General features: G+C 41.6%; 1 protein-coding gene and 1 pseudogene across 7 annotated transcripts in view; one reads left to right on the top strand and one right to left on the bottom strand.

The window, feature by feature from the left end:
* Positions 1 to 10,682: 10,682 nt before the first annotated feature.
* On the bottom strand, positions 10,683 to 10,889 carry LOC307191089 (copper transport protein ATOX1-like; annotated as a pseudogene). Its single transcript has one exon. The product of its transcript is annotated as a copper transport protein ATOX1-like (transcript).
* Positions 10,890 to 13,917: 3,028 nt separating this feature from the next.
* The window catches only part of QSER1 (glutamine and serine rich 1), a 79,247-nt gene continuing 74,294 nt past the window's right edge, over positions 13,918 to 18,870 (top strand). For 2 of the 6 annotated variants that reach the window (XM_079930788.1, XM_079930787.1), the window contains exon 1: positions 14,776 to 15,280. In XM_079930788.1, the coding sequence (XP_079786914.1) occupies positions 15,090 to 15,280 (191 nt within the window). In that variant the 5' untranslated portion in view covers positions 14,776 to 15,089. Of the gene's footprint in view, positions 13,985 to 14,775; positions 15,281 to 15,795; positions 17,142 to 18,870 lie in introns of those variants that run through there. The other 4 variants (XM_079930790.1, XM_079930789.1, XM_079930791.1 and 1 more) reach the window with 3 other exon arrangements.

Genomic DNA, 18,870 nt, shown 5'->3' with positions numbered 1-18,870 from the left:
TTGAAGAGTAGGAAAAAAGAGTGTATTGTTTTCGTTATGTGTTTTATGTAATATTTAACTAGGTGAAGTCTATAAGTAAAATTTCAAGAAATTCAAAAATATATCCTCGGACTTCCCTGGTGGCACAGTGGTTAAGAATCCACCTGCCAATGCAGGGGTTCTGGGTTCAAGCCCTGTTTGGGGAAGATCCCACATGCTGCGGAGCAAGTAAGCCCATGCGCCACAACTACTGAGCCTGTGCTCTAGAGCCCGTGAACCACAACTACTGAGCCTGCGAGCCACAACTACTGAAGCCCACGTGCCTAGAGCCCATGCTCCACAACAAGAGAAACCACCGCAATGAGAAGCCCGCACACCGCAACAAAGAGTAGCCCCCGCTCGCCGCATAGAGAAAACCTGCACACAGTAACAAAGACCAATGCAGCCAAAAATAAATTAATTAATTAATTAAAAAAAAGAATCTGCCTGCCAATGCAGGGGACATGGGTTTGAGCCCTGGTCTGGGAAGATCCCACATGCCGTGGAGCAACTAAGCCCATGTGCCACAACTGCTGAGCCTGTGCTCTAGAGCCCACAAGCCACAACTACGGAGCCTGTGTGCCACAACTACTGAAGCCCACGCACCTAGAGCCCGTGTTCCACAGCAAAGAGAAGCCACCACAGTGAAGAGTCTGCGCACCACAACAAAGAGTAGACCTGGCTTGCCGCAACTAGAGAAAGCCCGCACGCAGCAATGAAGACCCAACACAGCCAAAAAACAAAAACAAAATATATGAATCTCTAAAAAAATGTTATAATATATATGTATATATCTCCTAGATTTTGATTGCTGTGACAAGATAATGAAACACAGACACAAACTCTAAAAAACTAGGTGGAGTAGCCACATTTCATCTAAAGATAGAACCTGTCCTAACAGCTTATTAAATATGCTTAAGAAGGACAACTCTGAGGGCTAAAACCAGAGAGATTTGGAAGGTGAGGGTGATTAGAAATGTCCTTACAAAGTTAATGCAGGATTGTCAAGTCCATTGCTGACTAAGCGTATTTTTCTCACTCAGGGACCAGAAGAAATGATGTCAGGGTCACTGGTAAATAGATTAGGAGGCAGAGTCTAAAAGACGCTATATAAGTCGGAACTCTAGTTGAAAGTCACAAAAACTTAATTCAAACTGGTCTACAAAACTGGGAAGTCTGCAGTTGGAACTGTCCTCAGGGACTTAATATCTCAAGTTCTAAAATCTGCTTCTTTGTGTTAACACTGTCCTGCTGCCCACAGGCTTCCTTCATTCTCAGGGGAAGGCACAGCCACAGGCTTACATTATACCTGCTTAGTGACTGCAGAGAAGCAATTTCTCCCATCCAAAGCCCACAGGTTACCATCAAGATTCTAACTGGCCATGCTTGGGTCACATGACCTTAGCTGGGCCAATGAGTGGGCAGGCCTGGTTCATGTACCCACCCTGTATCCAGAGGATAGCATACCATGATTGGAAGTTGGAGAGAGACAGTTCCCTAAAAGAAGATGATGCTGTTACTAAATCAGGGGCAAGCGGATATTGGGCAGAAAAACTAGCAGCTCTCTACTTCAGACATCAAGAATCATCCCAAGGCGGGCGGCAAGATCAATCAGAATCTCCTGTCACAAACCAGATGACGTAGGGCAGGGGTTAAACAATGCAGAACCAAGAGGATGGTCAGAAAGAAGGCGATTAGACAGTAGACGTAACCTCATTTACATTTCAAATCAATTAACATTTGTTGAGCACTGTAGTAGTTTTCTTTCGCTGCATAACAAATTACCACAAATCTGACGACTTCAAACAAACACACATTTATTATCCCACAGTTTCTATGAGTCAAGAGTCCAGGCACCACTTAGCAAGTCCTCTTCTCAGGGTCTGACAAGGCTGCCCTCAAGGTGTTGGCCAGGCTGTGTTCTCATCTGCAGGCTGTGTCGTGGAAGGATCCACTTTCAGGCTCAGTCAGGTTGTTAGCAGAATTCATCTCCTTGCATCTGTAGAACTGAAGGCCTTTATGGACTGGAGGCTAGAGGCCAACCTTAGCTCCAGAAGCCACTTGCAGTTCCTAGAAGCCACCAGCAGTTCCCGGCCACATGGGATTCCTCTATACCGCTGCTTATTTCATCAAGCCAAGAGAGAGATCGCTAGAGTGTGTCTGCTAGCAAAATAAAGCCTTGTGTAATGTAACATAATCACAAGGGAGACATCACATTATCTTTGCTATACTCTGTTGGTTAGAACAAAGTTGCAGTTTCCACCTGCACTTAAGGAAGGAGATTCTACAAAGATTTGAATACCAGAGGTGAGAGATCATTGGGGATCACCTTAGGGTGTGTCCACCATAAGGATCTAGGCCAAACGCTTACTTTACAGCAGGGGTCCCCAACCCCTGGGCGGCGGACCAGAACGCGAACCTGTTAGGAACGGGCTGCTCAGCAGAAGGTGAGCGGCCGGCACGTGATTGAAGTTTCATCTACTGCTCCCCGTCGCTCCCCATCGCTTGCTTTACTGCCTGAACCATCCCCTACCCCCACCATCCGAGGAAGAATTGTCTTCCAGGAAGCCACCGGTCCCTGGTGCCAAAAAGGTTGGGGACCACTGCTCTACAGGATCTTTCATTTCTTCTGACCATGTTAAAAGTCTTTCAATTGCAAAGTTTTATGTAAACGTGAGTTAACACCTAATAGTAGTAGTATTACAGCTTTTGAAAACTTTGTAATGTTTCATTATTTACCATTTTCATTTCATTTCATTCTTGTTCATTTTCCAACAATTCCTAGCATTAAGTAGCTTTAAACAGATTAAAGTACTTATATCAGAGATTATAATATTGAGAACAATTTGAGAAATTGGTCCTATTCCTTAGCCGGCTAAGGCACGCCCAAAGGAAAAGTAGTTGAAAAGAGCGGATCAAATCCCTCATTCTTGCATGACCTTGAATGTTTTCTGTACTCTCAAATTTGATTTATAATTTAGCTAAGTGTAGTGTTCTAGGTTAAAAAATCATTTTACTTGGCATAATGTGGATATTGCTCTAACATCTTCTAGCATCTAATCACCGTTAAGAATTCTAACAGTGTTCTGATTCCATTTCTTGACATATTTATTTCCCTCAGGAAACCTTTTTTTTTTTTTTTTTCTTAAACGATGGAAATTTATTTTCTTACAATTCTGGAGGCTAGAAGTCTGAGATTAAAGTGTCGGCAGGGTTGATTTCTTCTGAGGCCTCTCTAGCTGGCTTGTGGATTAGCCATCTTCTCTCTGTTTTTGCACGGTCTTCTCTCTCTGCGTCTGTCTTAATCTCCTCTTCTTGTAAGGATACCAGTCATATTGGATTAGGGCCCATCCTAAAGACTTCATTTTAACTTAATTACCTCTTTAAAGACCCTATTTCCAAATTCAGTCACATTCTGAGATACTAAGGGTTAGGATTTCAAATCTAAAATTTTAGGAGGACACAATTCACTCATAACACTGGTCTCCCTGTTTTTGTTCTTGTCTCCTGAGGTCTAGTTTTCATCCTCTGGTAACTTGCAAATTTTCTTATCCCTGGTGATCTCAAATTCACAATTCTGGGCCTTGGTTTTCATTTATTGTTCATGGCAACAAGTGCCTCCTTTTCATGTGAAGTTCTGTGCCCCGTAATTCTAGAAAACTTTCTTGTATAATTTTTTGCCACTTTCTTCTCCTCAGTTTTCTCTACTTTTTGTATGATTCCTAATGGTTGAATATTGGACTTTCTGGATTGATCCACTATTTCCAATTTCTTCCTCCAGCCATTCTTCTTTCTGCATAAGTTCTTATACTTTAACTTCTAACTCTATTAAATTAAACATTTTTAGATTGTCATGTTTTTAATTTCCAAGAGCACTTTTGTATTCTCTGATTTTTTTTTACACATATAACAACTTCACTGGTGTATAATTTACATGCCATAAAATGGAGCCATCTTCACCGAGCAGTTCCATGAGTTTTAACAAATGTAGACACCCAAGTAGCAATCATCCCAACTGAAGAAAGTTCCCATCTACCCCTTTCCTATCAATTCCCTGACTCTCCAGCCTCAGGCTACCACCAACCTATTTTCTGTCACTATAGATTAATTTTGCCTATACTAGAATTTTATATACTAAATCAAATAATATGACATGTATTCTTTAGTGTCTGGTTTCTTTTACTCAGTAGAATATTGTTGCATATACCAGTAGTTTATTCCTATTTATTGCTGAATAGTATTTCATTGTATTGGTATATCACAATTTGTTTATTCACCTGTTGATAGTATTTGTGAATAAAGCTACTATGAACATTCTTCTACAAGTCTTTGTGTGGACATATAATTTCGGTTCTTTTGGGTAAGTACCTCAGAGTAGTACTGCTGGTAATAGATGGGCATATGTTTAACTTTATAAGAAGCTACCAAATTATTTTTCAAAGTGGTTGAACCATTTCACATTCCCAACAGGAACTTATGAAGTTTCCAGTGGCTCCCACATCCTTGCCAACACTGGCTGTTACAGTCTTTTAATTTTATCCACTCTGGTGGAATGTAGTGGTATCTCATTGTGGTTTTAATTTGCATTTCCCTGATGACTGATGATATTGAGTATCTTTTTTTTTTTTTTTTTTCGGTACGCGGGCCTCTCACTGTTGTGGTCTCTCCCGTTGCGGAGCACAGACTCTAGACACGCAGGCTCAGTGGCCATGGCTTACGGGCCCAGCCGCTCCACAGCATGTGGGATCTTCCCAGACCGGGGCACGAACCCGTGTCCCCTGCATCGGCAGGCGGACTCTCAACCACTGCACCACCAGGGAAGCCCTTGAGTATCTTTTTAAAAAACTTTTTATTTTTGTATCTTTTCATATGCTTATTATCTATTTGCATATCTTCTTTTTATCAAGTGCTCATTCAAATCTGTGGACATTTTTTAATTGGTTAGTTTCTCTTCTTACTTTTGAGCTACAAGTGTTCTTTGTATAGTCTTGATACAAGTCCTTTGTCAGATATGTGTCTGGCAAATATTTTCTCCTAGTCATAGCTTGCCTTTTCATTTTCTTAGCAGTGTCTTTCAAAATGCAGAAGTTTTAAATTTTGATGGAGTCCAATGTATCTGCTTTTCTTTTATGTTCATTATTTTGTGTGCCCTGTCAAGAAATCATTGCCCCAAGATTGTAAAGATTTCCCTCTGTTTTCTTCTAGACATTTGACAGTTTCAGCTTTAACATGTAAGTCTAATTTTTGTGTATATATGAAGTTAGGATTGAGATTCATTTTCCTCCATTCAACTATGCAATTGTTTTAGCAAGATTTGTTTAAAAGCCTATCCTTTCCCCACCTAATTATCTGAATTATCTTGGAATCTTTGTTGAAAATCAATTGATGATATACCTGGGGCCCTCTTTTATGTTTCATTCATCTCTGTCTATCCTTATGCCAATACTGTACTGTTTTGCTCACTGAAGCTTTGTAGTAGTCTTGAAAAGAAGTAGTGTAAGTCCTACAACTTTATTCTTTCCCAAAATTTTTTTGGCTATTCAAAGCACTTTGCATTTCTATCTATATTTTAGAATTAGCTTGTCAACTTCTAAATCAAAATACTTTGGGGAATTTAGAATTGCATTAAATTTATAGAAAAATTTGGAGAGAATCACCCTCAACAATTATGAGTCCTCCAATCCATAATATATTTTTCAAGATATTGAAAATATTTCTCAGCAATGTTCATAGATTTATGTATACAAGGATTGCATATATTTTGTTAAATTCATCCTTAAGCAGTTTGTGTCTTTTTATGCTATTCAAAATGCTATTTTTAAAATTTAATTTTCTAACTCTTAGGTATACCCAACAGAATTAAAAACACATATTCACGTAAAAACTTGTATACAAATATTCATAGTAGCATTATTCATAATAGCCAAAAAGTGGAAAATCCAAATGTCTACCAACCTATGAATGAATACACAAAATGTGGTATATCCATATAATGGAATATTATTCAGCTGTAAAAAGGAATGAAGTACTGATAGATGCTACAACATGGATGAAACTTGGAAACATTATGCTAAGTGAAAGAAGTCAGACACAAAAGTCCACACATACTGTATGATTCCATTTATATGAAAAGTCCAGAATAGGCAAGTCCATAAAGAAAGTAGATTAATGGTTGTCAAAGGCTAGGGGGAGGAGGGAATGAGAAGTGTTTGCTATTAGACATGAGGTTTCTTTCTGAGGTGTTATAAATGTTCTAGAATTAGATAGGGGTGATGGTTGTACAACCTTATGAATATACTAAAAGCCACTGGATTGAATACTTTGAAATTAAGAATTTGTGAATATCTCAATTTTTAGAAATTGTATTTTCCAATCGTTTATTGTTACTATGTAGAAATACAATTGTTTTTTTACTTATTGACCTTGTATCCTGTGATCTTGCTAAATTCAATTATTAGTTCTACTTTTTAAAATAGATTCCGTAGGATTTCCTATGACATAAACATGACATTCACAAATAAACATAGTTTTATTTTTTTCTTTCTGTTTTCCTCACCTTATTGCTCTGGCCGAACCTCCAGTATGATGTTGAGAAGAATGGTGTGCCTGAGAGTTTGAAAGCAAATGTAGTAAATGTTAGCATTTATGAAATGTTAATGCATGATACAGGATATAATTGTATTATTCTTTATTCTACTCCATGTCCAAATAAAAAGTTAAAAAATAATTGAAAACTATGTGCCAAGCACTGTTCCAAGCACATACTGTTATTTAATTCTCTTAATACCTCTATGAGGCAGGTATTATTACTAAGTAATAATTTTACAGGCAGGTATTATACAGAAAAGGAGACTGAGGCACAGAGAAGGTAAGTAGTCTACCCAACTTCACACAGTAAGCAGCAGAAGCAGTATTTGAGTGAATGTAGCCTGGCTCCAGAGTCTATGCTCTTAAGCATTATGCTATTCTGTCTCTCCAAAGAGTATATCTTTAGTTTTTATTTGGGGGGTGGGGGTGGGCATATAAGCTTTTGTTAGGAAGGACTACAGTTTTGTTTTGTTTTGTTTTGTTTTTTTAAAGACCCCAGCCCACTTGTTTCACCCTTGTATCATAACTTCTCTGGAAATGTCCAAGTTCTGACCTCTTGAATATGTTTTCAAGATGTAGCTTCTAGTACTTTTAGCAACATTCTTTCCTTCACTCTGCCTTGTCCCCTTAGCCAATCCATAGCTGATAGGAGAAGATTCAATAACTAAGACTTGGGACAGCTCATACCTACAAATTTAAATCACAACACTAAAATTAAGTAGTTATATCAAACAATAATATAAGACATGTTCCCCCAAAAGCAGAACAATTTGGGCACAGGTAGTTTAATTGGGAGGGAGCAAGAATGACAGTGAAGGGAGAAAGGCAGGACAGGAGAACAAACCAAAGGGCATATTATCAAAGTTGCTGTTGTCGGCAGCAGGGGCTCACTTCTATAAGGACCACTCTCTGAGAAGGATGAAAAATGCCTCCCATAACGGCCCACCTGGAAGCTGGGAGGCTGGACATCCATTCTCCATTGACTGAGGATTTCTCCTGATGGGGAAATACAAACTCTCCTGCATTCTGGGGAGCTCCAGTGATGCCCAAGAAAGCAGAATGCAGAAAGATGCATGGCAGGGTCTTGGGGTAGGCTGCTATGCACACAAGGTAAGTCAGGACTGTCTCAGAGGTGAGCCAAGGGATGTGATGTGGGCACCAGAGGAGTCTGCTACAACATGTCATGACCAATGCTCCCTCTGAGTTTTTAACGTTGTGAGCAAGCAACCACGTTACATGAGTAGCAAAAAAGATGAGTATGCATAAAAATAATAAAACTGGGATAATGAATAGTCTGTGCTTACTTTGTTACTTTCAAAAATGTTCTCTATGAGAGTGTGTGTGTGTGCGTGTGCGTGTGTGTGTGTGTGTGTGTGTGTGTGTGTGTAACTCTATAAAGAGACTGAATTTCAATTTCTCCCTTGAACAGAGAAACAACTCATGGAAGCAGAAGAATCTTGAAGACATGTTGAGCAAGAGACTATAAGTTTCCCTAGACTTTGCAGAAAATTGTTAGAGGGTGTTGGACTTCCACATGATGTTTGAGCCTACTGTATCTGGATCTTAAGTAACGGAGAAATCCCATTTGACAAAATTGAATCTGATACCAGGTAATGATGCGCTTAGTATTTAATATACATATACTAACATTAACATGCACGACAATTAGGTGAAGTCTAGATCTCTCCCAACAAGCTTCCTTTACCACCACCATATCTGGGGCTTTGTGATAAAGGGAACAGAGGAGCAACAAGAGAAGGGAGAGGATATAAACCAGCTATGCAGGGGAATTTCTGCTCAGGCAGAGTGTGCTTTAGTGCCCTACTCTTAGGCCATAGATGAGAAACTGGAGGCTTGAGAACACATGCTCTACCACCCTTGGTTTGAGGTTCAATTCTCCAGCAGCAAAACCTCTGGAAGATATTTGCCTCAAGTGTTTGCAAACAACCAGAACAGGAGTATAATAGGACTGTCTTAAGTAGTGGAATATTGTTTTCTTTTCTTTTTGTTGTTGTTGTTGGTGGTGGTGGTGCTGTGTATGTGTGTAAACCTATGAAGGGACTGTACTTCTCGTGTTGATACACTGATGTTCCATCCAGGCTGAAGATGTGGAATGGGGTGGGACTTTAGGAAGGGCAAGGGAATGTTTTCCATAGCTTTGATCATTTACTCCCTGTTTAAGAGGTTCACATGGCTACTTATTGTGAGGAATTATACTAAAGTAATTAAATGTTTGGGTATTGGGCCAAATATGGCACTATTTGAACATCAAAATAAATAAATATGGTAACAGATTATAATCTTGTGTTCAAGGACTCCCAAGACCACCCTGTATTCAATGATTTGCTATAAGAACTCACAAGGCAGTCAAGTTGTTATACTGATGGTTACAGTTTGTTGCAATGAAATGATACAGATTAAAATCAATAATGGAAGAAGGCATAGAGTCTAAGGGAGACCAGGTGCAGCTTGAAGTTGTGTTCTCCCAGTGGAGTGCTGTGGACATTTATCACATGATGTGTTGCCAACCAGGGAAGCTCACCTGAGCCTTGGTGTCCAGGGTTTTTGTTTTTTTGGGGGGGAGGTTGATCACATAGGCATGGCTGACTCCCTGGTGGCTGACCTTAATTCTCTAACCCCTCCAGTGGTCAACTGATACTGTGTGGTCCAAAGCCCCCACCATAAATCACATTGTTAGCATAGCTATCTAGTGTGGTCCAAGGCCTTAGGTAAACAAAACCACTCTTAACAGGCAGGATATTCCAAGTGCTTAGAAGTTATGGCCCTGGAGCCTGGCAAGGGCCAAACCTTTCTTTGGAATACACAGGGTTTGGACAACCTGAACCTGCTAAGTTATTTCTATACTGCACAACTCCATTGAATAAAAAAATTCATGAATCTATACTGAAATAAATAGGTAGATAAATAGGAGATAAAGAAAAGTTCCTTCTTGTAGAAGAATGATAACTAATTATTATAGAAGAAAGGATGGAGTTACAAAAATTACAGTTTGGTAACCATAATAATAATTGATTTCATCAAGAATCATCAGTGGATATGCTGTAGTGAGCTGATTTGTGGTTCCCCAAAAGCCGTGTCCATCTTCTAATCCACAGAACATGTGAATGAGACCTTATTTGGAAAAAGGGTCTTTGCAGATGTCATTAAGTTAAGGATCTTGAGATGAGATCAGCCTGGATTACCCGGGGGGGACTCTAAATCCAGTGACAAGTGTTCTTATAAAGGACAGATGAAAAAGACATCCAGAGGAGAAGGCAATGTGAAGACAGAGGCAGAAACTGGAGTGAGGTAGCCGATTCAAGGAATGCCACCAAAAGCTGGAAGAGGCAAGGAAGAATTCTCCCCTAGAGCCTCCAGAGGGAGCACACAGGCAGACATCTTGATTTAGGGCTTCTGTCCTCCAGAATTTTGAGACAATAAATTTCTATGGTTTTAAGCCACCTAGTTTGTGATAATTTGTTGCTGCAGCCACAGGAAACTAATACAGATACTAAAACCAGTGGTGAAGGAATGATGCTTCAGGAGTTTACAGTCTTAAAGTACCCACAAAACATTCATTAATTATAAAAGAAAACATAGCAACTCTTTAGTGGAGATACCTGGCAGTAGCACTTTAACCAAGCCTATTGGGTTCTGGAGTCAAACATAGCTGGTTTGAAGCTCCACTTGCACTCTTATCAATTTATATTAGTTTATATGATTTGGGCAGTTAATGTCATTAAGCCTCAATTTCCTATAAAATGGAAATAATAGTGACCCACATTGTAAGGATATTTTGAAGATTAAATGAGATAAACCATGCAAAGCCCATAGCACAGGACCTAGCACATATGTATTCGATACATATTGGTTATTCTTGCCCACTCACCTGCCCCAGCAAAAGCAGCTGGACTTTATTGCAGGGAAGCTACAGAGGAGCAGGGCAAGTGAAGGTCTCTGCAGGAACTCCCATCACTGAGCAGGATTGCCAGGTCTTAGATCTGTCTGGAAGGCAGGAGAGGATCAGAGTTGTGTCTACGTTGGTCCATCCTGCAGGCTGGAGGCCCAGGCCCTCACTACTTGGAGCCAGGGTAGGAAACGGCCTTTCCTGTTTTCCCCAGGGTCTACAGCAGAGTGTGTACGCTGCGCTCAGAGTTGTTGCAGACCTTCTTGTTGGGCAGGTCAATGTCAAACTGAACTCCTCCCAGCTCATTGACAACCTGAGTGACTGCATTAGAGCAGCCTTCACAGGTCACGTACACAGAGAACTCGTGCTTTGGCATGACTGAGGAAGTGATGGCAGTGGCGTTGGTGACGCCTCCCCCACTCTGCATATTGGTTATTCTGATGAGAAGAGCTATCATCCACAGAGACAGGTGTAAATTTCCTGTAATCTACCCGGGGAGTTAAAAGATATCACTCAATGATAGACTTCATGATCAGGCCACACCCCTGTCTTTCCAGCTCATACTTAAACTGTGCTTTATCCCCAGATCTCTTGGTCTCTAGTCATTCAACCTGGCTTCTTCCAGACCCCTATAAGCTAAGCCAGTCACCAGAGTTCAAGAGGTAATCCATATCTGTAGTTAGACCCTTCCTCTACATACAAAATTGATGATCAAGTAAGTTTCTTGAAGTTCTCCTCACTGGGAGGAATGTGACTCATCACTGTCTTTCAGTGACACCTGTGGTTTCCAAAGAATCAGGCTTAAATGCAGCTCTTCTGACTCCATTGCTGTCACCCTGGAGGGTATGATAGGCAAGAGAGAGAGCAGCCAAAGATGACTGGTATGGTCAAGCCTCAGAGAAAATGATAGTGGGACTTACTTCATTTCTGATGTTTTAATTTCATTTCTGATGTTGACCTAAGAGATTGAAATGAGTTCTCCCCTGGCAAAGACAGGGCTTATAGTTCCCCCTCCCAATGCCAGAGGAGAAAGGAAAAATGGAAAATTAAGGCCCCCTCCCTTAACCAACCTACTTCCCACAAAACTTGTCCTTCTTGTATCTTTCTAATTAATGGTTGGTCTATTTGTAACATTGGAATATATAGAGTTACTGACTACATTTCTAATCAGTTAACCCTAAACTCTGCATTTCCCCACAAGCTAATAAACAAGGCTGCCTCAGTGGAGATAGAGTTCCATTACTCCCTCCCCCAAGTGATTGCCTCTATCACCTTAAAACAAGCTGAATCCTGGGCTTCAGTTTCATCAGCAACAGAATGAGGGTGATGAACTACTCCAAGTTTCCTACCAGTTGAAATACTCAGTGATTTTTTAATGGGATGGAAGGAAGGTTGGGAAATGTGGGGAGAGTGTTCATGGACATTTTCTAAGGCATCACTAACTTCTAGTCAATAAACTCAGAAGGAAGTGAAGATGGGAGTGGGGGAGGAGGAAGGGCTCTTTTAAGTGGAGGGTCTCAATTCATCTTGCAACCAAATTGTCTTTGTTTGTTTGTTTCTAGAAAGGAGTATGTAAATGATTAAATGGAATTTCTGAATGGGTATTTTAAAAATACTATTTGTATTTATTCATTCAATAAATATGTATTTAGAGCCTAATATAATGTCAGGAGTAGTGGTAAGTACTGAGGATACAAGGATGAATTAAACACAACTCCTGCCTTTAAGGAACTCATGATCTGTGAGGGAAAGGGGCAAATACACAACGAATTGCAATGCAACAAGATGGTGTTAAATATAATGAATATAATAAGCACCATAGAGCAATTGAAAAGGAAGCAATTGGTTTTGCCTTGGAAAGTTGGGGAAATGTCATGGAAGACATAACAGTTGACCTGGATAAGTTCCGTAGGCAAAGACTGGAACATTTTTACTTAAAACATGTACAACATGTTAAGTAAATGTTTTTAAGTAAAAACATTTTTACTTAAAACAAGAACAACAAGGCTCATTGGAGACTTTTGAGGCAGTCTAGATCAGACTTAAACAGCGTGGTTGGGGATTATTTGAAAGAGAACATGAAACGTTTGCAGTGTTGGGAGTATATTTTCAGTAGGGTAGAAGACATTCTTCAGATAATGCCATCAATTTTACCAAAAAGATTTTATGATGTTATTTTGTAGACATGTTGTAACATTGGAAATATACTTGCATTGACTTAGGATAAACTAGGGAAATTTCACTTAATGGGCAAAGGAACATCATATATGGTGACAGAGTAATATTATTTTTCAAATACTACTTCGCTGTATAGTAGAAACTAACTCAACATTGTAAAACTATACTCCAATAAAAAATAAAAATAAAATAAAATTTACTGTTAAATAAATAAAATACTAAAATTTCCGCTTAATATCTTTTCTCTGATTTATGTGACATAAACAAACTACATAATGGTGTGAGGGACTATAAAGGTTTTATTGCCACTTGTTTGGTATTGCCTGCATAACTCATTCTGAGTACCAGTTGTGGGTATCAAACTAAGTGCCATAAAACATATCATGCCACTCCACTTCCTACACCTTCCATACAGCCAAAACTTTAGTGCTCACAAAAATACTTATAAATGAATAGTTAGTAGTGAAAAAAATTTTTTTTGTTTTATTTAGATTACAGATCTCCAGTCTGCAATAAGAAAAGTAAATGTTGTAAGGAAGATTTATGTTACTTCTCTGCAGGATCTCATATTATCTGGCAAATTCCTTCCCCAAAGAAAACCACTTTTCAAAGATATCCTCAGTAAATGCATACTTGGATTAACATAAAATTGGCAAAGTCACTTGTGTCCACACATTTGAATTCATTTGTAAATAACGACTACTCACTTCCTTGCTTCCCCACCCCGGACCAGACTCCAAGCATCACAGGTGCCGAAAGACTTACAAAAAGGAATGAATAGGAACAAAAGGATGTAGGCGCCAGGAGGAAAACAGAATCTCCCAGAACAAAATTAATCTCAGAAGGAATAGCAGATCCAATACCAGGTATTACCGAAGTTTAAACTGCTTTTTAAATGGTGAGATAATGTATCAAATTTATTACTTCTACTATGCCTGTCTGATTTGCTTAACCTTTATGTCAGGCTTATCTTGAGGGATAGATTTCTCTGCTAAGCACATAAATAGGTGTTAAACCTGTATTGATTTTTTAAGGGTGGTGGTCAATAAACTTTACGGTTTTTTTAAACTTTTACTTTATGCCTTAAGGACCAAATGATGATTTCTATGATCCCGAAGTTTCACTACTCGTGAGTTACTAAAGAAACACAGCTCTGACATACACTAGAAGAACCGCAAATAATCTTTAATTTACCCCCCACCAAACAGCTTGGAGGTCTGACCGGAAATGTCTGGGTAGAGTCCTGCTGAAGTTCCAAGTCTCAAACAAAAAGTCCAACACAACGTGTGCACAGTGAGTTTAAATTTATGGTAATTAAAGTCATCCAGATGGTAGCTGCATTAATCAATGAAGAGGCAGTATTTATCTTGGGACAGACGATTCTGAAACCCAGAATGAGAAAAATCGCCAAGGAGGGGGTGGGGACAGTTAATAAGAGCCCCTGGGAAAAGTCCTTCAACTAGGATTGGAAAATAATACGTTTGAATTGGAATCTTTTTGAATGTAAATCTCCCCTAACAGCAGGAAAAGGGTCCTCTAGCCCACCAAGCTTTGGGCAGGAAGGGAGTAAACGGAACTGTAAAACAGCCCGCTCAGCTGTTTCTGGTTTGGGACGAGGAGCAGAGAAAGGAATCGCGATGTGGGAACTGAGTATTTGTGTCGCTCAAAATAACTCGAAGGGTCAAATAACGAACTCCAGGCAAAGCGCTGACAAGCCTCCCCCTCTGCAGCACCCTGCGCTGGGTTTCCGTTCAACTTCCCCTCCCTCGCGAGGACTAACGGCAGGCGCGGCCCCTTCCCACGCGGGGCGCGGCGAGCGCGGACAGCTCCCCTTGGAGCAGACGAGGGCGGGAAGTCCGCGGCCCGTTGGGCTAGGGCTGGCGGGCGCCCCTCCGCGTTCCCGGAGCCGGCTGGGCCAGACAGGCCTCAAGCCTTCTCCGCCCCGGCTGGCCTTCCAGAGGCGGCGGTGGCGGCGGAGGCCTCACGGGCCGCCCGCCTGGCCCGCGAGCCGCGGGCGCGGGGCGCCGAGGGGAGGCGGGGCGAGGCCGCGGGGCGGAGGGGGGCGGGAGGTGCATCCTGGGAAATCCACCAACATGGGGCGCAGCGACCGCCGCGGCTGCCGTGAGTCCCGGCCGCGGATGCCGCCGCTTTTCTGACGCCCAGCTGGGGCCTCGCCGCCCACCGCGGCTCGGGTTCCCCCGACACAAACCGGCCAGCGCGCCCTTCGCCCGTCCGCCCGCCGGGGCCATGTGAGGGGGCCAGCTCCCTCCGCCGCCGCCGCCGCCGCCGCCTCCTCCTCCTCTTCCTCCCCCCGCCCCCTCCCTCCCCTCCCGCCCCCCTCTCGCTGCGCCCTAGAGGAGCCCCCGCTGCTGCCCGCCCTCCCTACGCAACCCCCACGATGGACAGGAACTACGCGACCTCCGGCTTCGCCGACCCGCCGCCGCCGCCGCCCGCACCCCCCGCCGCCCCCGCCAACGCCACCGCACAACCCCCCGCCCCCGCCTGGGCCTACGAACCCCGAGCCGCGGCGGTCGCCGCCGCCTCCAGCAGCAGCTGCAGCAGCGGCAGCAGCCCCAGCCTCAAGGCCAGGTAGGGAGGGTGGGCGGCGGGGTCGTGGTGAGCCAGGAAAGGCCAGGGATGCGTTTGGGGCCTTCGCCCCTGTGCAGCCCCGCCCAGGGGTCCGGGCCGGCTGGGAGCCCTCCGCTCGTCTCTTCGCCCTAGCCCTGGCCGGGAGAGACGGCTGAGGACTCCTGTGGGGTGGTCTTGGGGTGGGTGCGGGTGCCCAGTGCGGGACTCGCAGCCAGGGCTGGTCGGGGACCGTGGGTAAAAGGGAGGGTTGGGCGGGAGTCGTGGGTCCCCGTCACCTCCGGGGTCCGGGCTCTCACATGGTGAAGTTTGGGTTCGTGGCTGAACTCGGCGATCAGGGAGACTCGGGACTGGTTCCGGGGGTACGAGGGGGGCGCTGAGGGGTTCGGGGCAGTGACATTCCATTGTATTGGAACCGACAATGTGGTCTTGGGGGCCCCGGCGGTGAGTGTGAGGGTGGGGGAGGCGGGAGAGGAAGAGGCGCGGAGCTGCGTCCCTGACATTGGGGGACCCGGGAGGGCTGTGCTGCGGGAGAACCCCGGGGGCGTGGGCCCTAGGAGGGGGCCCGTTGGGGCGCGAACGCTGCGCCGTGGCTGGGTGACATATGTTTGCAGTGGTGGCCAAGATGAAGCTATTTCTCGTATACAGGTTCAAAGTTACTCTTGGGTGTCCTCCTGTTTTAACAACAGCAGGAAGTATGGAATCTCTCTTTGCCTTGGGGTGACTAAAGTTGGGAAGAAATTGGAGGTGAGGGGCGGTCGGTGAAGGCCATAAAGGTTGAAGAACAGAAGCATGCTTCTCCATCTCGGTTTCTGAAGCCCCGGTTCATTATGTAGCGTGGGGTTCAAGAGTTCATCTTTGCTCCAGCATGACCAAGGGAATCTAAAATGTTGACTCTTACTAGATATTTAAGCTCGCGGGAAATGTGTAGTAGTGCCACACAGTGAAACGTGAAACGGTCCATTTGAATGATAACTGGAAGGCGTGGTTTGGTTTGGACCATTCGGGAGCGGGGTGTTTTAAAGACACCTCTGCCGAACAATGAAGAATCTGGTAGGTGCAGCTTCTGATTACAAGGACCAGGGAATCTTGGGTTGCTAATGACTTCATCCTCAGCTACCAACAGGAAGCTTCGTGGTTTTATGATCTCATCAGATTTCTTTATTATTGTCACGACAGAAGTGAACTTTTTTTTTTTTTACTTTATATATTACAGTATTCTAGGTTATCTTCTTTGTTTTTATAAAAGTTCCACGTTCATGATTTGGAAAATATGTGCGAAGAGTAGCTGGTCTTTGTCTTAGATAGTACCTTGGGGTGATTGTGAGAGAATGAGAAAAAATTTGTTCAAGAAAAGGGAAGTACGCTTTCTTAGAAAATTTTAGGTCCTTTGTTTAAAAGAGATGGGGTTAAAAAAATAATGTGATGTGCCAATTTGGAGCTAAATAGTTAAATGCTGAGACTTTTCAGAAATAGTCATAACTTTGTATTATATACAGTTAAGACATTTTAAGGAGTTTTATGAAAAATGTATGGCACTTTTCCTTTTTTGTTTTTTTGGGGGTTTTTTTGGTGGTAATTTGACTATCATTTTTTAAGTAGCTTTTGCATCAAATACCATAATTTACAAATTAAAATTACTTTCTCTTCAGGGAACAGCAGTGATAGGTAATTGTGCAGCATATTTTATGTTTTAAATGACAACTGTTTTATTAGGTACATGAAACAAATGCTATCTAGTTATTTCTGTTATTTCTTTTAGCAGAATACTTCTGAGTCAAGAAACTAAAATCTACTTGTCATATTTTCCAAATGTTATTTATCAAAGTAACAAAGAATGACTTCCCAAACACATTTGAAAACAGTAAGTAGATTTATTTGGAACACATAATCTAAAAGGGATTTATTTTCTGTTTATTGGAAATTACTGATTCTTAAATGCTAAGCCCCTCCCCTCTTAAAATATATTTTGGGGGTGGAGTTAGCTAAATTATAGCATAGAAAATGCAGGCTTTCCCCCTCCCCCATCAACTTGCTTTGTTAACATCTTGTGTTAGGATCAGGCCATCTGTACAGGGCTACACACACTTCTTAATTGTACCTCATTTTATTCCTCAAACTGTGATGTCCTCGCTCATTTCAGTTCTATAAAAAATACTGAATCTGAAATATGCCCTTTAAGTATTCTGTGCTTTCAGGAGCCTACTCATATTTTTGTAACATTTTTAAAAACTGTTTCATAATTTGTGTATCAGTTGAATATTTTTGTTCCCCCTTTTGGCAGTTTTTCTTGAAGGTGGAAATGAATACTAGTTGTGATGACACAGTATGGATACTTATCCATAAGGAGTTAGCCTCTCACCTTGTTTCCAGTAACCTATTCAGAAGCTAACAGATGGTAATGACATTCAGTTGTTACTGACATGGAATCTTACATCCTACCTTATGTCTTTACTTGGTCCTGAAATGAAACATTTTCATCAGTTGATAGGAAACAGCATAGTAAACAATTTTTTGGTATAACAGCTCCATAAGGTATTAGGTATTTCCATTGTTTTAACAATTGAAAAATAAAGTGCTAATGGGAAAACTCAAGCATTTTATTGATACCTTAAATAGAGTGTATAGAGAGATTTCTGAATGTTTCTATAATAGTGCTTGGTACGTATATGGAAGTTCAGAGATGGGACCTGGTCATATATTGATAAATCTCCATTTATTTGGGATCTTCTCAGTTTCAGGGACCAAATGAGCATATCTTTGCCTATCACCATGTGGTTGGAAATACTCTTTATGGGGCTAGTTTAAATACTATAAATACCTCTCCATGCTTTTGGAAATAAGATGATCATCAGAACGCTACGGACCTGCACCTTTTCTCTCCCTGACATTTATATCTTGTACAGAACAGGAAGAGACAGACTGTTTCATCATGGTGATGATACATGTTGTGTTTAGTCACACCAGAAAGTGACTAAATGGAAATATTTTGTTTTAAAATAGAATTATATTTGTTTTTTGCCTTTTTGACTTGAAACAGCCTTTTTTTTTTTGCCACCAGTTTTTAGAATTTCCTAATACATAAGTTCTTTCTGATTATAGTATGAATGTGCAGTGAGTGTGAGAGGTACCCTTCCGTAAAAGAAAACAATGATTAGCTTCTCTAAAAATGGTCAGCTACTATATTGAGGACTTTTTGAGTAAGTTTTAAATCTAACGTTTCCCTCAAGGCTTTTGTAATGAGACCTGTAAGATCACAATTTATAAGGAGTAGAGACAATCCCAAATTAGTGAAAGATTATAAACTTCTATTGTTCAGAAAGTATTTTCCCATAAAAACAGTGTTGTAATAGTAGCTATCATTTACTGACAACTAATTTGTGCTAGCTACTGTTTTAAGTGACAAACACCCACACCAGTTTATTTAATCCTCACAGTAGTCTTTTGAGGTAGGTATTATTTTTACCTTCTCTTTTAAGAATTGGAAACTGAGGCATTGTGACATTAATAAACTTAGACCCACATAGCAAGTAAGTAGTGGAGCTGGGATTTAAACCTGGGCATTGTGGATCTAAAGCCTGCATGTTTCATTA

Source organism: Stenella coeruleoalba, assembly GCF_951394435.1.
Source record: "Stenella coeruleoalba genome assembly, chromosome: 8".
Lineage (NCBI taxonomy): Eukaryota > Metazoa > Chordata > Mammalia > Artiodactyla > Delphinidae > Stenella > Stenella coeruleoalba.
The sequence above is the reverse complement of the archived record's forward strand: the minus strand, read 5'-3'. Positions and strand labels throughout refer to the sequence as shown.